The sequence below is a fragment of the Melanaphis sacchari genome, unplaced genomic scaffold (genome assembly GCF_002803265.2).
Source record: "Melanaphis sacchari strain LSU unplaced genomic scaffold, SCAv2.0 Contig374_pilon_pilon, whole genome shotgun sequence".
NCBI classification, from domain to species: domain Eukaryota; kingdom Metazoa; phylum Arthropoda; class Insecta; order Hemiptera; family Aphididae; genus Melanaphis; species Melanaphis sacchari.
Window position 1 is genome coordinate 51,440 of NW_020271234.1, and position 17,631 is coordinate 69,070.

Consider the following 17,631-nt stretch of genomic DNA (forward strand, 5'->3'; position numbering starts at 1 on the left):
AATACAATTTACGAGACATAATATTGTAACACTATTATTATACATATTTTCATTAACATATGTATGTATTTACTGATTTCCTAGTAAATAATATTATCGGTATTTACTATCTATAAATCTAATCGCTAATGTGTTTATAAATAATATTCGTCGCGGCATAGTGTGTCCGATGCGCCCGGTGGAGTCGTGTTGCGTCTAGCATTCCCGCACTCGCATGCACATGTCAATATAATAAAATTACGGTCGTGTACAAATTTACTTTTTGAACAGAAATATGCTTCCGCTGTGACAAGATTGTGAGATTTTGGTTGGTCCGATTTTTATTCTGTAAAAACCTCAAAATTGCTTGACGTCTTTTCTAGATCTTGATCGAGGCATTTTCCGAAATATGAATTTATGACTTTGGTATGATAAAACAAAATTTCCAAATTTATAAATTTTTTCTTGAGGATATCTAAGGTAAAAATTTATATTTCGAAAATCGCCTCGATCAAGATCTAGAAAAGATGTTGGGAAATCTTGAGATTTTTACAAAATAAAAATCGGACCAACCAAAATCTCACAGTTTTGTCATAACCAAAGGTCTAAAAGCGATATTTTTCAACCGGCTAGTACCACCTTAATGAAAAATCTTAGCGTATTTTTGCAAAAAGAAAATTGTGATTTGAGCCACTGTGTAAATTACGCTAATGATGTGTACAAAGAAATCAACGATATGCGTCAAAATGCAGAAAAAAAATTTAAAAGTATATTTGTGAAAGCTTTGGAAATAGCAGGTACAGTTGATGTCCGTTTAGTGGTTCCTCGGTATGTCAAACGCCAGCAAAACCGTGATAACTATGAAGGAGATCCCGAAACGTACTACCGTCGATCCATCTTTATTTCATTTTTAGACCACTTATTAGATCAACTCAAAGCCAGGTTTCTCGATCATCGTGAATAACTTTTAAAAATACAAAATATTTTACCAACAAAGTGCAGTGAACTGACAACAGAAGAAATCGTCTTAACAGTCAAAACGTTTAGAAAGGAGTGGCCAAATGACATAAAGGGATCTGATGAAGATTTAGAATTGGATATCACAATATGGCGCAGGTAACATTGTTTTTTATTGTCTTAGGTATTCTTTGTTCTTTATATGAAAACTTATTTATATTATTATTTCAGACATTGTTCAAATACGCCTGAAGAAAAAAGGCCAAAAACGTTTGTTGATGCTCTAAACTTTTGCGAATCTACGTTATATCAATCTATATATCGATTTTTGCAAATTGGAGCAACACTTCCCGTTTTAGTTGCTTCGAGTGAAAGATCAATCTCTTGTCTCCGTAGATTAAAAACCTATTTACGAACAAGACGGCGGAGGACCGATTGAATGGATTAGTATTATTGAACTTATACAGAGACATAGAGGTATCTTATGAAGATATCTTGAATATTATGGCAAAAATACCGAGGCGGATAAATTTGATTTTATAAATAATTGTTATGACTTCTAAAAATACAATAAATAATTATTTCAAAATAATGGTAATTATTCTTATTTTTTCAAAACCCCCCCTCCCGAAATTTTTTCCTGCGTCCGCCCATGGCGACGGCTAACACCGATCCAACTCCAACCGTCGGCCCACCGAGTGAGGTGGCGGCTATCCGTCCGCAGCGGTGGTTGCTGACGGTAAACTAGTGGTATATATGCTAGCTTCAACGGCAGCGGGCACCGGTGTCAGCCGAGGTTCGCTTGCCGAAGCGGAATTTGACCGTGGTGACACTCGGCGGTAGCAAACAGGGGTCGGATGTCTGGTCGCGGTGGCCTCGGCTGCCGCGGCTGGCACCGGCTCGGGATGCATGAAGTGTCGAGGCAACCTGCTCCCACGTGGCCTCTCGCGGGTGGCGATGGCGCGACTTGTGGATCGCGCAGTTGGGGAGTTGATCCGGCGACGTGCCCCCACGGCACGGCATCAGGTTTTTCTCTTCAACGGCGCTGGCATACCTCACTACGGCACTCCTTGCGGAGGTCGGACTCGTCCGGCCCCTGCTGGGGGTTGATCGTACCGTTGGGGGTCACCGGCGCTTCGGTCCCCTGTATGACATGACTTGTGGGGAACCGGTGCGCAACCGCGGCCGCGCTAACACGCTAGCGGGTGTCGTTGCAGAGGGCACGGGAGGAACCGGAGCCCAGGGGGATCCCAAAGGCATATTAGCATTTTGTGTACGGTCTCGGCACCTATAAATCAATTGGGACTTCTGATTGGTCCATTTGAATTTCCGCGAGAATTTCATTATTTTATATTTATTAATATCGGTCGGTACGATATGATATTTTCAGGTGGTTTTCCTGGTTTGAGCAACATGATCACTTGTGCTCGTTTTGATTGTTCTGTAACGTATTCCGTGCGCAAAATAGCGTTGTATATGTGTGTTGCGTGCCAATATCAGATCCAAATCCAGGGTGTTATTTAAATGAAATTTACAACTTTTAAATACAATAATGTTTTATTACGTATAAATGAAGTACATGTAACTGATATAAGAAGTGGCCGAGTGTCGTGAAGCTGCTCTGTTCTTCGTAGCTCTGGTACATCTGCCCTTGATGGTCTCTGGATTCCCTTATATACAAGGAAATCTCTTGTTGTTGTAATTGACAACCTTCCAATTCAGATTAATTCTTGGAATTGTTTTCACATTTGAAAACAACAATCTCCAGGATGTTATCATCCTTACTGGCAATTCTTGGAAATGCAAAACGACCTCGCCCAACAACTACTATTTTAATTTATTATGATGTTTTTACAAAATATGAATCTAATTTTTAGTATACATTATAATTATTAGATCGCATATATATCTACATCAGATCACATAATATTACTATTGCTAACGCCTATAGCAATATTACACATTATATTATATATATTTATATTATTTGCATATCTCGTAGCTCATAACACCTCCCCGCAAAAAAAAGGTTTATGTCTGCAAGACAGAAATGTTTACAATTTTTATATGTATGCAGTTACACTTCATATACATCAATTACTTAATAATAAATATGTTAGTAACATAAAATTTAAATCAATTAATTATATAATAAAATTTGTTAGTATATTCCTTATAAAACATAAAAATCCTTTACCTTAATAATTATTACATATATAAATCTGTGAACAATTAATGTTATTACACATGTATGTAACATTTAATATTTTTGTATTTTCCTAAATAATAACTGAATATATTATATCCCAATTTTAATAACTTTCAAACCATTTTTTTTTTTTTTTTTTACCATTTACCATCTATTAATTATTCCTCAATAGTTTTTAAATATCACTCTTACTAATTATTTATATTATTATTAATTATTATTTTCCTCAATATCAATATCTGTCACCTATACTAATTATTATAATATTATTATATATTGTTTTATCGTGGTGAAGGTGGAGCAGCAAATGGTATATCTTCAAATATTTCCGTACTATAATTTCCTTTCCTTATTGGTTTTCTATATCTAGCTATTTTCCTAGGTTCTATGATCTGATGATTGCTAACATACCTACATTTTATTAGTATATATTTAGCTAATATTAATATCATACATAATATAGTTAAACCTACTGTTGCATATAATAGATTTGAGTGAATAAATTGATGTTTTTGAGTTTGTCCCCTTATTATTTCATTATCAATCATTTCTTCATCAAGAGATTAAGAAACACTATTTAAATCTGTTAATTGTATATCTGTTACATTATTCCATTTTTCGTTTATTGTGTAATTATGTATGTGTTCAGGTATTTTGTCCAGTAAGTCTTTCATTTTAGGTATAGGTATAAAATCTTTGTATTTTCTATTTGAATCTTCTTCTATCGCATTTAACACTCCATCTCTTGTAAATATTCGACAACTTGTATCTATAATAGATATTTCTCCTGAGTTTCTCACTTCTTGAATAAATGGTTCTATTACATCATCACATCCTATTGTCAAAACATCGTGTCCTACATGTATCCATGTGTTTTTGTTGTTAAGCCTATGATACTTTCTCTTAACGCAAATTTCTTAACTATACATTTTTCCGGTGTTTCGTCTGCTCCTTTTAATAATTGTACCTCACACGGTTGATGACTATTAGCTTCCTGTATCGGCTGTGGTAATTTACATATTTTGTATATATTCAATTCTGTGCATTCACTTATCTGTTTATCTGAATAAGTAGTAAATTTCTTCCTATCTTTAGTCATTTCAATATATTCATATTTAAGTTAAGTAATATACCATCCAATTATTTTTTTCTCCATACGATTCATAGGTATAAGTATTACATTAAATAATGTAAATTTTATGTCCTTAATTAATGGTATTTTTGTAATAAACACTAATCTCTCGTTCTCATAATATACGCTCATTTTTGCTATTTTCGAAAATTCACTTATCTCTGATGGTTTTGTTCCTACAGGAATATTTAAGTTACTTCTAAAATATTGTTTTGCTGCTCTTAGCGTTTCTGCAATTTCTTGAGGTGTCATAAGACTTAGATGTACTATTTCTCCTCTTGCGGCTGTAATTATTTGTTCTAATGTTGAAGTTTCATATGCATATTGATTAGTTAATATTGTATATAAATTATGTACTTCATCTGCCAATAATAAATCTAAAATATCGTCAGTTTTGTTTTGTATTTGTAATAATCTTTTATGTAATTGTTGTTCTTTATTTGATACATCTTTGTATAACTCCTCAGTACGATTAATTGTGTTAGCTATTTTCTTGACAGCTGTTTTTACTACTGTTGTTTATGTTTTCATTATATGCAAAATATTAGTTCCTGTTTCCTCTGTTTTTTGAATTGCTTTCCTGGTTTTCTTAACACATTTATCATCACACACACCAAATAATGTATACAGAACATTGCCTATAATATTTATTAATCCCCTTTTTTGTCTTCCATTATTAATATCTTGATCAATATTTTGACCTCCCAATGACAAATACATTCTTTCCTTTTGATTAGTTATTTCATCATATAAATCGGTTATTACTATTTGATATTTTCCACATAAATCTATATGACTTATCAGTACATATGTTTGTTATATTTTTCATTTTCTTTCCTAATATTTCATATTTCGTGTTGTATTCTCATAGTGAAAAATAAGTTATGAGTTTATATTCTGCTCCTATTATTCTAACAGGACCTAAGTTTTCATAATGTATACCCTTGTCTTGTTCATACGGTGTATATGTATAATAGTCTGATGAATTTATTTCATTAGCCTTGCTTAATCCAACCATCATCACCAATCTAAAAGTAAAAAAAATTACTTTTCTAAAAGTAAAATTATTATCCCTATGGTAATCTCTCTATTAATATTTCATAAGTAATTTTTTCTAAAAGTTTATCGAACAGACATTTCGTAAATATCACATCCGCACAGGGATCATGAGCATGAGTTATCTTATGATCTACATCACTAGCCAGCTCATGACTTTCAAATAGGTTTAACAATCTACTATTTTTTTTATAACTGCCTAACTCAATTTCTACGATAGTAATTTTATTAATTTGTAATTGTAAGAAAAATTGTCTATTATTATTGCAATCATAAGCTCTAATATTTAAAATTGGATAGTGTATATCCAAACGGTTCAAAAAAAACATATCCATGTCACCATTCCATAAAACAAAACCTGATTTTTGTTCCCCCCGATTAATGTAATTTAATATAGTTTTCCTATTTAAATTATTTATAGTAAAACAACTACTTTCATTAATCTGTGATAAACAAATATTTGCTTTGGTGGATGGCCAACCAAAAAATTTCTTAACATTTTTAACCGCCCAATCCTGTTCATATTTAGTAATAGGACGGACCTCATTGTTAGATATCAACAAGGGCCATCCTTCTAATTTAATCGTTTCACTCTGATCTAGATTGTCCGTTATTGCCCGCAGATCAATAAGTGATTGTTTTTCTGTAATATTGTAAATTCAAAATCCAAAATAGTGAAATTGTATGTTTTGCTTTTAAAAAAAAAATCAAAAACTTAAAGTTAAATTTATTATATAAAAAAAAATTATTTTGTTATTTACTTATATTATAATACTATAATTATTCATTTATTTTATCATTATGATATCGTTTTACATTATTTTTATGTACAGTAATACCTCGTCTACCGCGTTGTATAACTATGTTTTCATCTCCTATTATTTCAATTACTTCATATGGTCTTAACCATAAAGAATTAAGTTTGTTTCTATGTGTATTATCTTTCAAAAGTACCAAATCTTTTACATGTATATCTACAGAATTCTCTTTCTTATCATATCGCTCCTTACTTTTTACTTTGTTTCAATTAACTTCTCTCTTGCTAACTTATGTGACACTTGCATACTCTGTTTTAAATCATATAAATAATCATCATAATTATACTGTGGTTCTGGCTCAGATTTTAATTTAATTGGTATTTCTAATGTACGCCCATATACTGATGCATATGGTTGATAGTAAGTCGATGTATGTATTGTTGAATTATATACAAAAAATGCATAGGGTAATAAATGATCTCAATTATTTAAATCTTTATCTACATAATGTCGTAAATACTCGGCTAAAGTTCTATGTGATCTTTCAAGACCTCCATTTGTTTGTGGTCTGAAAGGACTAGTGTTAATTTTATTAATTTTTAAAAATTTGCAAACTTCCGTAAATGTTTTACTAAGGAAATCCGTACTTTGATCTGTCAATATCGTTCCCAGTATTCCATGTACACACACAAAGTGTATAACGAAGGCTTCCGCGACCGTGTTTGCTTAATGATTAGGTATTGGTACTCCTAGCGTATACTTAGATAAGTCATCTTGCATTGTTAAAAGATAATTGTTATTGGACAAAGTTGTTGGTAAAGGTCCTACAATATCTAAAAATATTTTCTCAAATGGTTTCGAACTTGTGGACATAATAGCCATTGGTTGTTTAACATGTCGATTCGAAATTTTATTTACTTGACATGACATACAATTTTTTATATATTTTTTAACATCATTTATCATACCTTTCTATTTAAACTGCTTTTGTATTCGTTTTATAGTTTTATTTACCCCTAAATATTCTCCTAACTTTGAATCATGAAATTGTTTTAAAATAATTACTTTCTTTTCTTTCGTATATTCTACGTTTGTACATACTATAATTTCAATTTTAGTATTACGAAATATGTTTCTTAACATTGACCTTATCTTATCCCATTTCAAATCGTCATTGGAACCTAATTTATTCATTGCCATTTTATTTAATTTATTTTCCTCACAAAGTTGTTTCAAGTTCATTATTGCTATATATATGTTCTCGTACGTTGACCTCTGACGATCTCTATTTTTCGTAACTAAAAATATTATGTACCGATTATTTTGTATTACATACGGTGTGTCTCCTATTACTTTACTAACTGGTAAAAATGTTTTAATTCCAAACTTTTGTTTTATTTCATAAAAAAACATTCTAACTCGGTTGTAGAATAATTATTTTCACTTTTATTCAACGTTCGCGACGCATACGAAATTGGTAAATCTTGACCTATTTCTCCTTGAGATAATATTATCCCTAGTGCTTTATTATTCGCGTCCGTAGTTAATATGAAAGGTTTAGTAAAATCAGGATATTTAAGTATTGGTTTAGAACATAATGCTGCTTTTAATTTATCAAATGATTTTTGACATTCTTCACTCCATTCAAATTTAATATCTTTCTTTAAAAGATTCGTTAAAGGTTTCGCAATTGCACTATATGAATCTATAAATTTCCTATAATAACCACTTAATCCTAAAAATGATTTTATATCTTTTACAGTTGTTGGTTTTGGAAATTCTAACACTGATTTCACTTTTTTCTCATCGGGTTTAATACCGTTTTCCGATATTACATATCCCAAATACACACATTCTCGTTTTAAAAATTCACATTTATCTGGTTGTAACTTTAAATTTTTAATTCGTAATCGCTCAAATACTTTTATTAATTTTTTATTATGATCCTGTAAGTTTTTCCCGTATACAATAATATCATCTAAATATACTAAACATTTTATTCCTATTAAAACAGCTAATGCTGAGTTCAAAACTCTTTGAAAAGTTCCAGGACTAGTTTTCATTTCTTGTATTATACGTTTAAAATGCCAATGACCTTGATTGGTCGAAAAGGCTGTTAATTCACGTGATTCTTTTTCTAATTTAATTTGATAAAATCCACTAGAAACATCAAGAACAGAAAATAATTGACATTGACCTAACTGTGGTCTAATATTTCAGTAATATTTGGTAAAGAGTGAAATTCATTTATGGTGACTTCGTTTAATGCTCTAAAGTCTACTACTATTCTAAATTTCTGTTTACCTGAGTTATCAATTTTTTTCCGTACTAATAAAAGAGGAGAGTTCCAAGGACTCCTTGAACTCTCAATAATATCATTATCCTCAAGTTTTTTAATTTGCGCATTTATTTCATCCTGTTGTGCATGAGGAAGTCTATAAGGTCTACGATATATAGGTGGTTGATCCTGTTTTAATCTTATTAAATGAGTACCTGCGTTAGTAAATGTTAAAATATCTCTTTCCATATGGAATATACTATTATATTTTTCACATATCTCATAAATAGTTTTTCTCTCATTCTCATCCATGTGATCGGTTTTTATGATTTTTCTTAATTGTTTTATATGTTTATTATGATTATTTGTTGATTCTACCGTATATATCTCATACTCACTATCATAAAGTATTTTATTTAAATTACTCTGATTTATATTTTTTATTTCCTCAGATATATTTAGCATACTAACTATTGCTTTTCCTCTGTTTACAGTTGAAACTGTACTACTACAATAAACATCTTTCGTAATTTGTTGTTTATGAATATATATATTTTTACTTTCTACTAGTGGGTCAGCTACTGCTATTTCTACAACGGTCTCCGTTCGAGGTTGTAATGTTAAAATTATAGAACTACATTTTAAATTATTCAATGTTGTTTCATCGTTTTGTATAACCAGTTTATTATTTGCTACGTCTACTATTACCTTGTTTTTAATAAAAATGCATGACCTAGTATACCATCTTTTGGTATAGGAAATTGTGTTCCTACAATATAAAATTCCGTATCTATACTATTATTAGTTATTTCTATTGGAATAACTATTCGTATTTCATCTATAATTAATTGTCTTTGTAAACAGTTTATCTTAGGTACATTTACTATCAATAAATCTAACTTATTTGTTTTGCTTGCAGGTGAAATACACGTTATATGATTATTTTCTATGGCTGTAACTATATGGAAACATTGCGCATTTCCTCCGCGATTATCTGGTTTATCGAACGAGTACCGCGTTCCTCGCTCGAAGCGTTTACGTTTCCCGAATTATTGTCCTTACTTTCACTATTACGTTTTTTTAAACAAACATTTATATCATGATCTTTCCGTTTACAATATGTGCATGTAATTACTCGTACATTTTAGTTAGCTGATGGCTGTGCAAATTTATTTCTATTTGGTTGATAATTGTTATAGTTTGTATAATTTTGTATTGGTTTATTTCTACATTGAGCTGCATAATGATTTCCATTACAATTGTAACATTTTATTGGTGGTTTATTAAAGTTATTTCGCTGTGGATAATTATTTGTTCGAGTCTGATAATTTGATTTATTAAAACTATTTTGTTAGAAATTTTTAGAATAATTATTCATATTATTATATTTTGTATTATTTGTACATTGAAAATTATTATTATTTTGTTAACTGTTATTCTGTCTATAATTATTATTAGAACCTTAATTATTGGAAAAATCGTTTCTGTATTTAGAATTTTCTTTCTCTGTATTATATTCTACCTCCTCAGCTTTAGCCAATTGCTTAGCTACCTATAAAGTTTTAGAATTAAGTGCTTTTACAATTGTTCTTATTGGAGTTATTAATCCTTTTATATAAATATTTAATGTTTGTTCCTTTAAAGTTTCGTGTATTACTCTAGCTTCCGATTCTTCTTTGTTAAGTGTACATGCAGTACATAATTTATAATATAATTTTTCTACTCTATGACAATAATCATTTACATGGGGTGAAGTGGCCGAGCGGACTAAGGCGGCGGTTGCGTCGCGCACCGTCGCCGGTTCGAATCTCGGTCACGGGCGGCGTCACTCTTCAGGCAGTCACGGTGTCTGGAGAGAGAAGCCGCCGCCCCCCACCCGGGCATGGCAGAAACCTACGGGTGCCCACTAAAAAATTCTGCCAAATAGGCGTCCGAACTAGGCCTTCGGGCCTACTCCCGGACATAAGCGCCATATGCTAAAAAAAAAAAAAAAAATCATTTACATCCTCACCATTACGCATTTTAATAGAATTTAACTGTATTTGTAAACTTGAAGCTGTTGTCATATCCTCAAAAGCATCTGTTAAATAACTCTTAATATATGTCCACTTAGTCACATTTTTATACTTTATCATTTCCAATGCTCTACCAGGCTAGGAGTCTACCTGATAACCTGGTAATTATATATTTAACCAAAGTTAGTGCATTTTTCTACTCAACTTAATTCACTGCCATATCACATGCATTAATAAATGGATAAATGTCATCTCTGGACTCCCTTATATACAAGGAAATCTCTTGTTGTTGTAATCGACAATCTCCCAATTCAGATTAATTCTTCGAATTGTTTTCACATTTGAAAACAACAATCTCCAGGATGTTATCGTCTTTAGTGGCAATTCATGGAAATGCAAAACGACCTCGCCCAACAACTACTATTTTAATTTATTATGATGTTTTTACAAAATATGAATCTAATATTTCGTATACATTATAATTATTAGATCATATATATATATCTATATTACTATTGCTAATACCTTTTTATTTTTTTTATTTTTTTTTTTTATTAAAATAGAAAAAATATACAATCTGTATAACATAATACAATAAGTAATTTAGATAACATTTTTACCAGTCTGGACGGCTTGAGGGAAGGGAGAGTCCATTGATACTACTTCCAATATGAACTTTGTTTAAATTAAATTTTTATTGTACATAATAAATGTATTTAATATAAATTTTGATTTATTCAGTTAGAAGATCACGTGGCCATTTTCGTTTTAGACGACGGGGAGGGTTGTCAGGTAGGGTTTTAGATGCTAGCTTGGCGACTAGAGGATTAGGATGATTTAGGACATTTTTGTGGAAGTTATTATAGTTGTACAAAGCTAGTGCAGATGTCGTTGGAACGTTGAGATCATGGTGTAGGGATCTGTTACTTACATACCATGGGGCGTTTGTGAGGAGACGAAGGTTTATGGATTGGAAAGCTTGGAATATTTTCAGGTTAGACATTTTTGTAGAGCCCCCATAATTGGAGGATGCCATACGTCATTGCCGGGCGTATTAATTGTTTATAAATTAGCATTTTGTTTTCAAGTGAGATTTTAGAGCGGAGTAGTTGTCTTAGTTTGTGCAGACGGAGATTTAAGGATTTTCGTTTTAATTTTATATGCGTTGCCCAGGTCAGTCTTTTATCTAGATGGAGACCGAGGTACTTGACTGATGTGTCCATAGGGATTATTTTGTCATTGAGATAAACAGGGGGAATATTTTTTGGGCGGAGGGTAAAGGTAATATGAATGGATTTGCTTTCATTTATTTTTATTCTCCATAAGTTAAACCAGTTTTGTAAGTTTGTTAGGTGGTCTTGGAGGTTATTTATGACAGTGTCTAAGTTAGGACTGGATGAGATTATTGCAGTATCGTCTGCAAAAGTAGCTAAGTTGGTGTTATTTGATTGAGGTAGATCAGCTGTATATATATTGAACAATGTAGGTGCGAGAATGCTGCCTTGGGGGACGTCTGTTCTTATAGAATGAATATTAAAATACTCTTCCTCACATCGTACTACGAAGGAGCAGTTTGTGAGGAAAGATTTTAAGGTGAGGTATAGTGGAGTGGGTAGAAAGAGAAGTTTATAAAGAAGGCCTTCGTGCCAGACACGATCAAACGCCTGTGCAACGTCGAGAAAAACCCCTGAACAAAAGTGTTTTTGCTCAAGGGAAGAAGCAATGTTGTTAGCTATTCTGTGGATTTGATGGAGCGAAGAGTGATTGCTTCTAAAACCGAATTGAGCGTTAAGAATAATATTTTTTTCATTTAAAATTGGATAAATTCTTTTTAGGATAATTTTTAGAACGTATGGAGAAGACTGATGGGTCTGTAAGGAGACGGGATATCGGGTGGCTTGCCCGGTTTATGAATAAGAATGATGACTGAGTGCTTCCATGTGGAAGGGATGTATGAAAGGCGATGTATGCCATTATAGATATACGTAAGTAGTAGGATTGCTTTTTTCGGCAGTTTCTTCGTAATGGTATTGGTTATCATGTCATGGCCAGGTGATTTATTATTTCGCAATTTACTAATAATGTTTTTAACTTCAGAAGGGGAAGTATGTTTTGTTGGAAGACACATTGGTAGGGTGTTGATTAATGAGGTTTCGACATGATGGGAGTGTTCTAAATTTAAAATGTCTGTATGAGGCGTAAATCTACTTTCAAGATCAGTTGCGAAAAGATTTGCTTTGTCTAAGTTTGATAGGGCTAAGGATCTATCTGGGTAACGTAGAGGAGGTGTTTTGTTTTTTTCTTTTAAAATATTTTTAGTTGATTTCCACAGTGAGAACTGGAGAGAGATTTTAGATACTGTAGATATTTTTCAGAATTGTACTTTCGAAGTACGTTTTTTAGGGAGCAAGTGAAAGCATTATATTTTTTTTTGTCACTAGGCAAGTGCGTTCTTTGCCATCTACAACGGGCTCTGCGTTTTTCAGAAATTAGTTGTGTTATGTGAAGAGGTAAATCTTTAGTGACTTTGGGGGTATTAGAGGGCATTTGGGAAGAATTTCGTGCTGCGTTTTGAAGGACATTTGTAAATGATTGGATTGCATTATCCAAGTCTGAAGGTGTTTTTAAAGGGATGTTTAGTAAAATGAGGTCGTCTATAGTTTGGCTAAATTTTTCCCAATTGGTTTTCCCTGGAGTTAATGTATGACGAGTAGTCGTTGTAGTAGACAATTCATTTTAAATTAGGAGTAAAGGTGTGTGGTCAGAGGATAAGTCTGAGAGATTTGATATGGAATGGTTTATATGACTGGGGAGGTAAGTTATGAAGAAATCTAGAACATCAGATTGTCTATTGGTATGTGAAGGCCAATATGTAGAGTTAGATGCGGAAATGATTTTTAAATTGTGATTAAGTAAAAAGTTATTTAGTAGCCGCCCTCTGGTGTTTGGTGAACTAAACCCCACCGGGGATGTTTTGAGTTAAAGTCACCGCCTATTAAAAAGTTGTTGCCGAGGGAGGTAAAATAGCGTGAAAGCTCGAGCGTACTTATTTTTATTCCAGGGCGAAAGTAGGCTGAGGAGATAGTAGTAGGAATGTGGTTTAAGGTCAAAGCAATGTTTGTAGCTTGTATACAATTATTTTGAAACTAGGGAAGTATTGTGTGCTTGATATTGGGTTTTATTAGTATTGCTGAGCCGGCGTGTGCTGAGCCATCAGGGTGGTCGCAGTGGTACGTTATATAGCCAGGTAATTTGAACGAGGAGTTTGTTGTTAGATGGGCTTCACTAATAAGAAGTAAATCTATTGAATTTAGTAGAAGGAATGCAGAGAGTTCGTTTTTTTGGTGGGTTAGTCCGTTAGCGTTCCATGAAAGAATTGAGATCGGGTGATGGATAGTATTTTGTCTATTTACCATTGTTAGGATGGATGAGTTTTTCTATTAGAAAAGTGAGCAAGGAGATTAAAGGATTGATAGTTGCTTGAAAAACTATTAAGAAAGGACGCCATTTGGTGGGCTAGGTTGTCGGTGTTCGAGGTATCATTAGTGAGGGGGGGAGGGGTAAGGCTGATTAGAGGGGTCGTTTTTGGTTGCATTGGCATAAGTTTTTTTTGGTACCGAGTTCATATTGGAGGAGGTGTTTACATTAGTAGGTGTTACATTAGTGTCCGTATGAGTACGATTAACTTGAGATGAGTATGACTTCTTAGAATTGTGTGAGGCTTGGATTTTTTTGTAGGCTGGGCAACCTCTGTAGTTTGCAGGGTGATCACCGCTGCAAAGCGCACATTTGGCTGGTAAACTTGCAGGTTTTAAGCAGACATCCGAGGTATGAGGATCTCCACAGCGAACACATTTTGGGGCATGATTACTGTAGGATTTAGTGTGGCCGAAACCTTGGCATCAGAGACATTGAATTGGTTGATGATTAGCTCGGGGTTCTTCAATTTTTATTTTTGAATAGAATAACTGATCGATATTAAATACATCTCTGTTATTGATGTTGGGCTCTAAGTCAATGAAAAATAAAGGCAGAGGTTGTTTGGTGATGCGCTGTAGTACATTAGTTATGTTTCGTGGCGTGTGCCCGAGAGCTATAAGTTCGTTTTTGATTTCAGAAATTGGAGTTGAGTGATGTAGGTTCCTGATAACAACTCTGAAGACTTTGTTTTCTTTGAGTTGAAAGTATGAAAATCAGCTTTGTTGGATTGTAGAAATTTAATCACAGTGCGATAAGAATCAGCAGAGCTAGTTGATAATTTGATACCATTAATGGAACTTTTGCACGAAAAAGGTTCCCCTTTTGTTATTTCTTTGATGCTATCACAAAAGGCTTTGTAGTCCTTAACAGTGCGAATAAATATAGGTGGTGGAGGTTTGATTTGGGCGGAGAGAGGTTCATTGAGGTCTGAATCTTGTTCCATTTTATCGGTTTCGTCAACCGGGTCGGAGAAAATTGCAAAACGATTTTGAGACGCGAATTTTTTTGTGTTTGTTGCTAGGTTTGAGTCTGGGGATGTTGAAAGCAGATTTGCACGTTTTTTTTTAACAGTCGGAGTGGTCCAGCCATCCTCAAGCTCTGAATGGGCAGATTGATTTGGTGATTTATTTGGCACGCTCTGTATACGTGATTTAGGGATAATTAAAGGAGATACGACGGTTTTAGATTTATATGATGCCATAATGCACGCAGGTAATTAGGATATAGTGCTTATCGCGCGGCGATAAGACGTACGCTACACGGCAACCGACCCGGTGACCGACCGTGGCGCGGCCGCCGTACAGAAGATAACAATTAGTTGAGTAATTATTTTTTTTAACGTTACCGAAGTTAAGGGAGATGCTGGTGCAGCTGCAGGTGTGGTGCCCAGTTCTTTGGACACAGCTTCCTTTTTTCGAGATGTACGTCTTTGAATGGAGAAAATCGGTGCAGTATAAAGTATAACAAAAAAAAAATTTGGACGGAGTAGTGGCGAACGATGTTTCATGGACAACGGTCGACATGGGACTGATTGCTAATACCTATTAGGCCCTCCTCACACGGGGATACTCAAAAGAAACTGCAATCGCCTAGATACTAGGAGACTAGGCGACTAGGCAACTGCGCATGTGTTCAGACGGCGCTACTAAAGTCTCCGCGACTGATAAACTGACGCGACTAGTCAACTGGCGACTAGACATGCCGGTCTCCTCGCTACTTTGGTTGATCGAGTAGCTTGGTAGATTTTTTATTTCGTGTCTAATAACAATAACATGGATCAAAATTTCAATATAAAATTTGTGCAACAAATAGAAAAGTATCCCGAGCTATATAATTATACCTTAAAAAGCTACTCCAGAAGAAATGTAACGGAAAAAGCTTGGAGTGAAGTAGCCACAGAAGTTAAGCTCACAGGTAAGGCCGAGAATATTCAAGTATTATCACAATAATAATAATATGTATAATAATTGGTTCTGAGTACATGGCTATAAAGAATTTATTATTTATAATTATTAATTAATTATAATTTGTCTATATATTTTAATATATTATTATGATTAGGGCCCGGATTTATATACAAATGCATATTCTTCTACAATTCACCTAGAATAATAATTTTGATTATAAATTTTTATTTAAAAAGTCGACGTTTCATAATGTATAGATTATATGGTTACTTTTTTTTGCGTATTTATGCATATTTCGATGAAAATGCATATTAATTGCATATTTATTTATAGTTGCATAAATGTTGCATATTCTAAAATAATAATAATAATAATCATTATAATTCTATCTTTGCTCATTAAAGTCATATTTACGCCTTTACAAATACCTACTGTTGATCGTAAATAACCCATGATAATGTACATCGATAAGTTATCGACGAATAACGAAAAATATTGGATTTTCTAGTGGTTAATTTATAAATACGCGTCCACATTAGATAACTGCACTATATGTACACATACTGTACTAACTATATTTTAAATAATATTCTTTCTTTCAAGTGTAAACACAAAAAATAACTCTAATAATAAAATAAACCATTTCAAATATTTTTGTTTATTAATAAACAGAAAAATATGAATTTAAATATTCAAAACATCTTAATTACATTAAATATATTATATTATATTATATTCAATACATCTTAAGCAGGTAATTCTTTACAGTTTAAACACAATAGTTCCACTGCCATGGAATAGAGGCTCGGGGAGTGAGAAAGTAATTTGCTAAATAATTTCTAACTTCATGAGCGGAAGCACGATCACGTAACACAAGATCTTGAATTGGTAATACCGTTGTACTATCGATGCTATCTTGAATGTTTTCAACTTGTTCATATGGTGTATATTTAACTCCTTCTTTTTTGCGAATGAAATTGTGAAGAATGCACACAGATTTTATAATATCAGTCACTCTTTCTGTATTACGGGTGCGAATTGCACTGCTTAAAACTTGAAACTTTTCGGTCATCATTCCAAAAGCACATTCCACAGTTTTCCTACCTCGGCTTAGTCTGTAGTTAAAAATTCTTTTGACATTATCAAGAGTTCTCTGTGGGTATGGTCGCAACAAATATGGTGTCAATGGAAAGGCTTCGTCGCCGACAAAGTAGAAAGGAAAATTATAATCATTTAAATCATCTATTAATTTTGAAGGAAATGGTATATTTAATCTTCCAGTTGTAATCCACTTCTTAATTGTTGATGCTCGAAATATTCCGCTATCACTATTTCTACCAGCATAACCAGTTTCGATAGTAGTGAAAAAACCATCTGCATCACTACATGCCAATAATACTATTGAATGATACATTTTGTAATTGAAATTACTTGATCCACTGCCTGGTAGTTTTTCGATTCGTATGTGCTTACCGTCCAATGCACCCAAACAGTTTGGTAAATTCCAGAGTGAATAGAAGCGTTGAGCTATTAATTTCCAGTTTTCTTCAGTTGGTGTAGGCATATAAGAATCTTTTAATAATTCCCAGATCAATTTTGTCATTTTACGTATTATGTATATAACTGTACTTTCTCCTCTAGCAAAGTATAATGCAAGCGATACAAAAGTAGATCCTGTTCCTAAGTACCTGCAAATAATTTATTACATTTTAATTCTTATCATCCAGCGATGCAAGCTAAATAAAAAAAAGGAGCCGTAGCGCATGACACAATTTTATTTTGACTTTCAGGTAGAGATTTGTTTTTTTGATAACATTTTTTTTATGAATTTCTAACACAAAATAATTTGCAAATTTTCGT

At 32.9% G+C, this 17,631-nt stretch overlaps 1 protein-coding gene and 1 pseudogene across 1 annotated transcript; one reads left to right on the forward strand and one right to left on the reverse strand.

Annotated features, from left to right (window-relative positions):
• Positions 1–622: 622 nt before the first annotated feature.
• On the forward strand, positions 623–1,479 carry LOC112597097 (annotated as a pseudogene).
• A 15,061-nt stretch (positions 1,480–16,540) lies between these two features.
• Positions 16,541–17,335, reverse strand: LOC112597098 (protein ALP1-like). Its single transcript, XM_025343020.1, has one exon. The coding sequence runs from the start codon at positions 17,333–17,335 to the stop codon at positions 16,541–16,543; it is 795 nt and encodes a 264-aa protein (XP_025198805.1).
• Between the last annotated feature and the right edge of the window lie 296 nt (positions 17,336–17,631).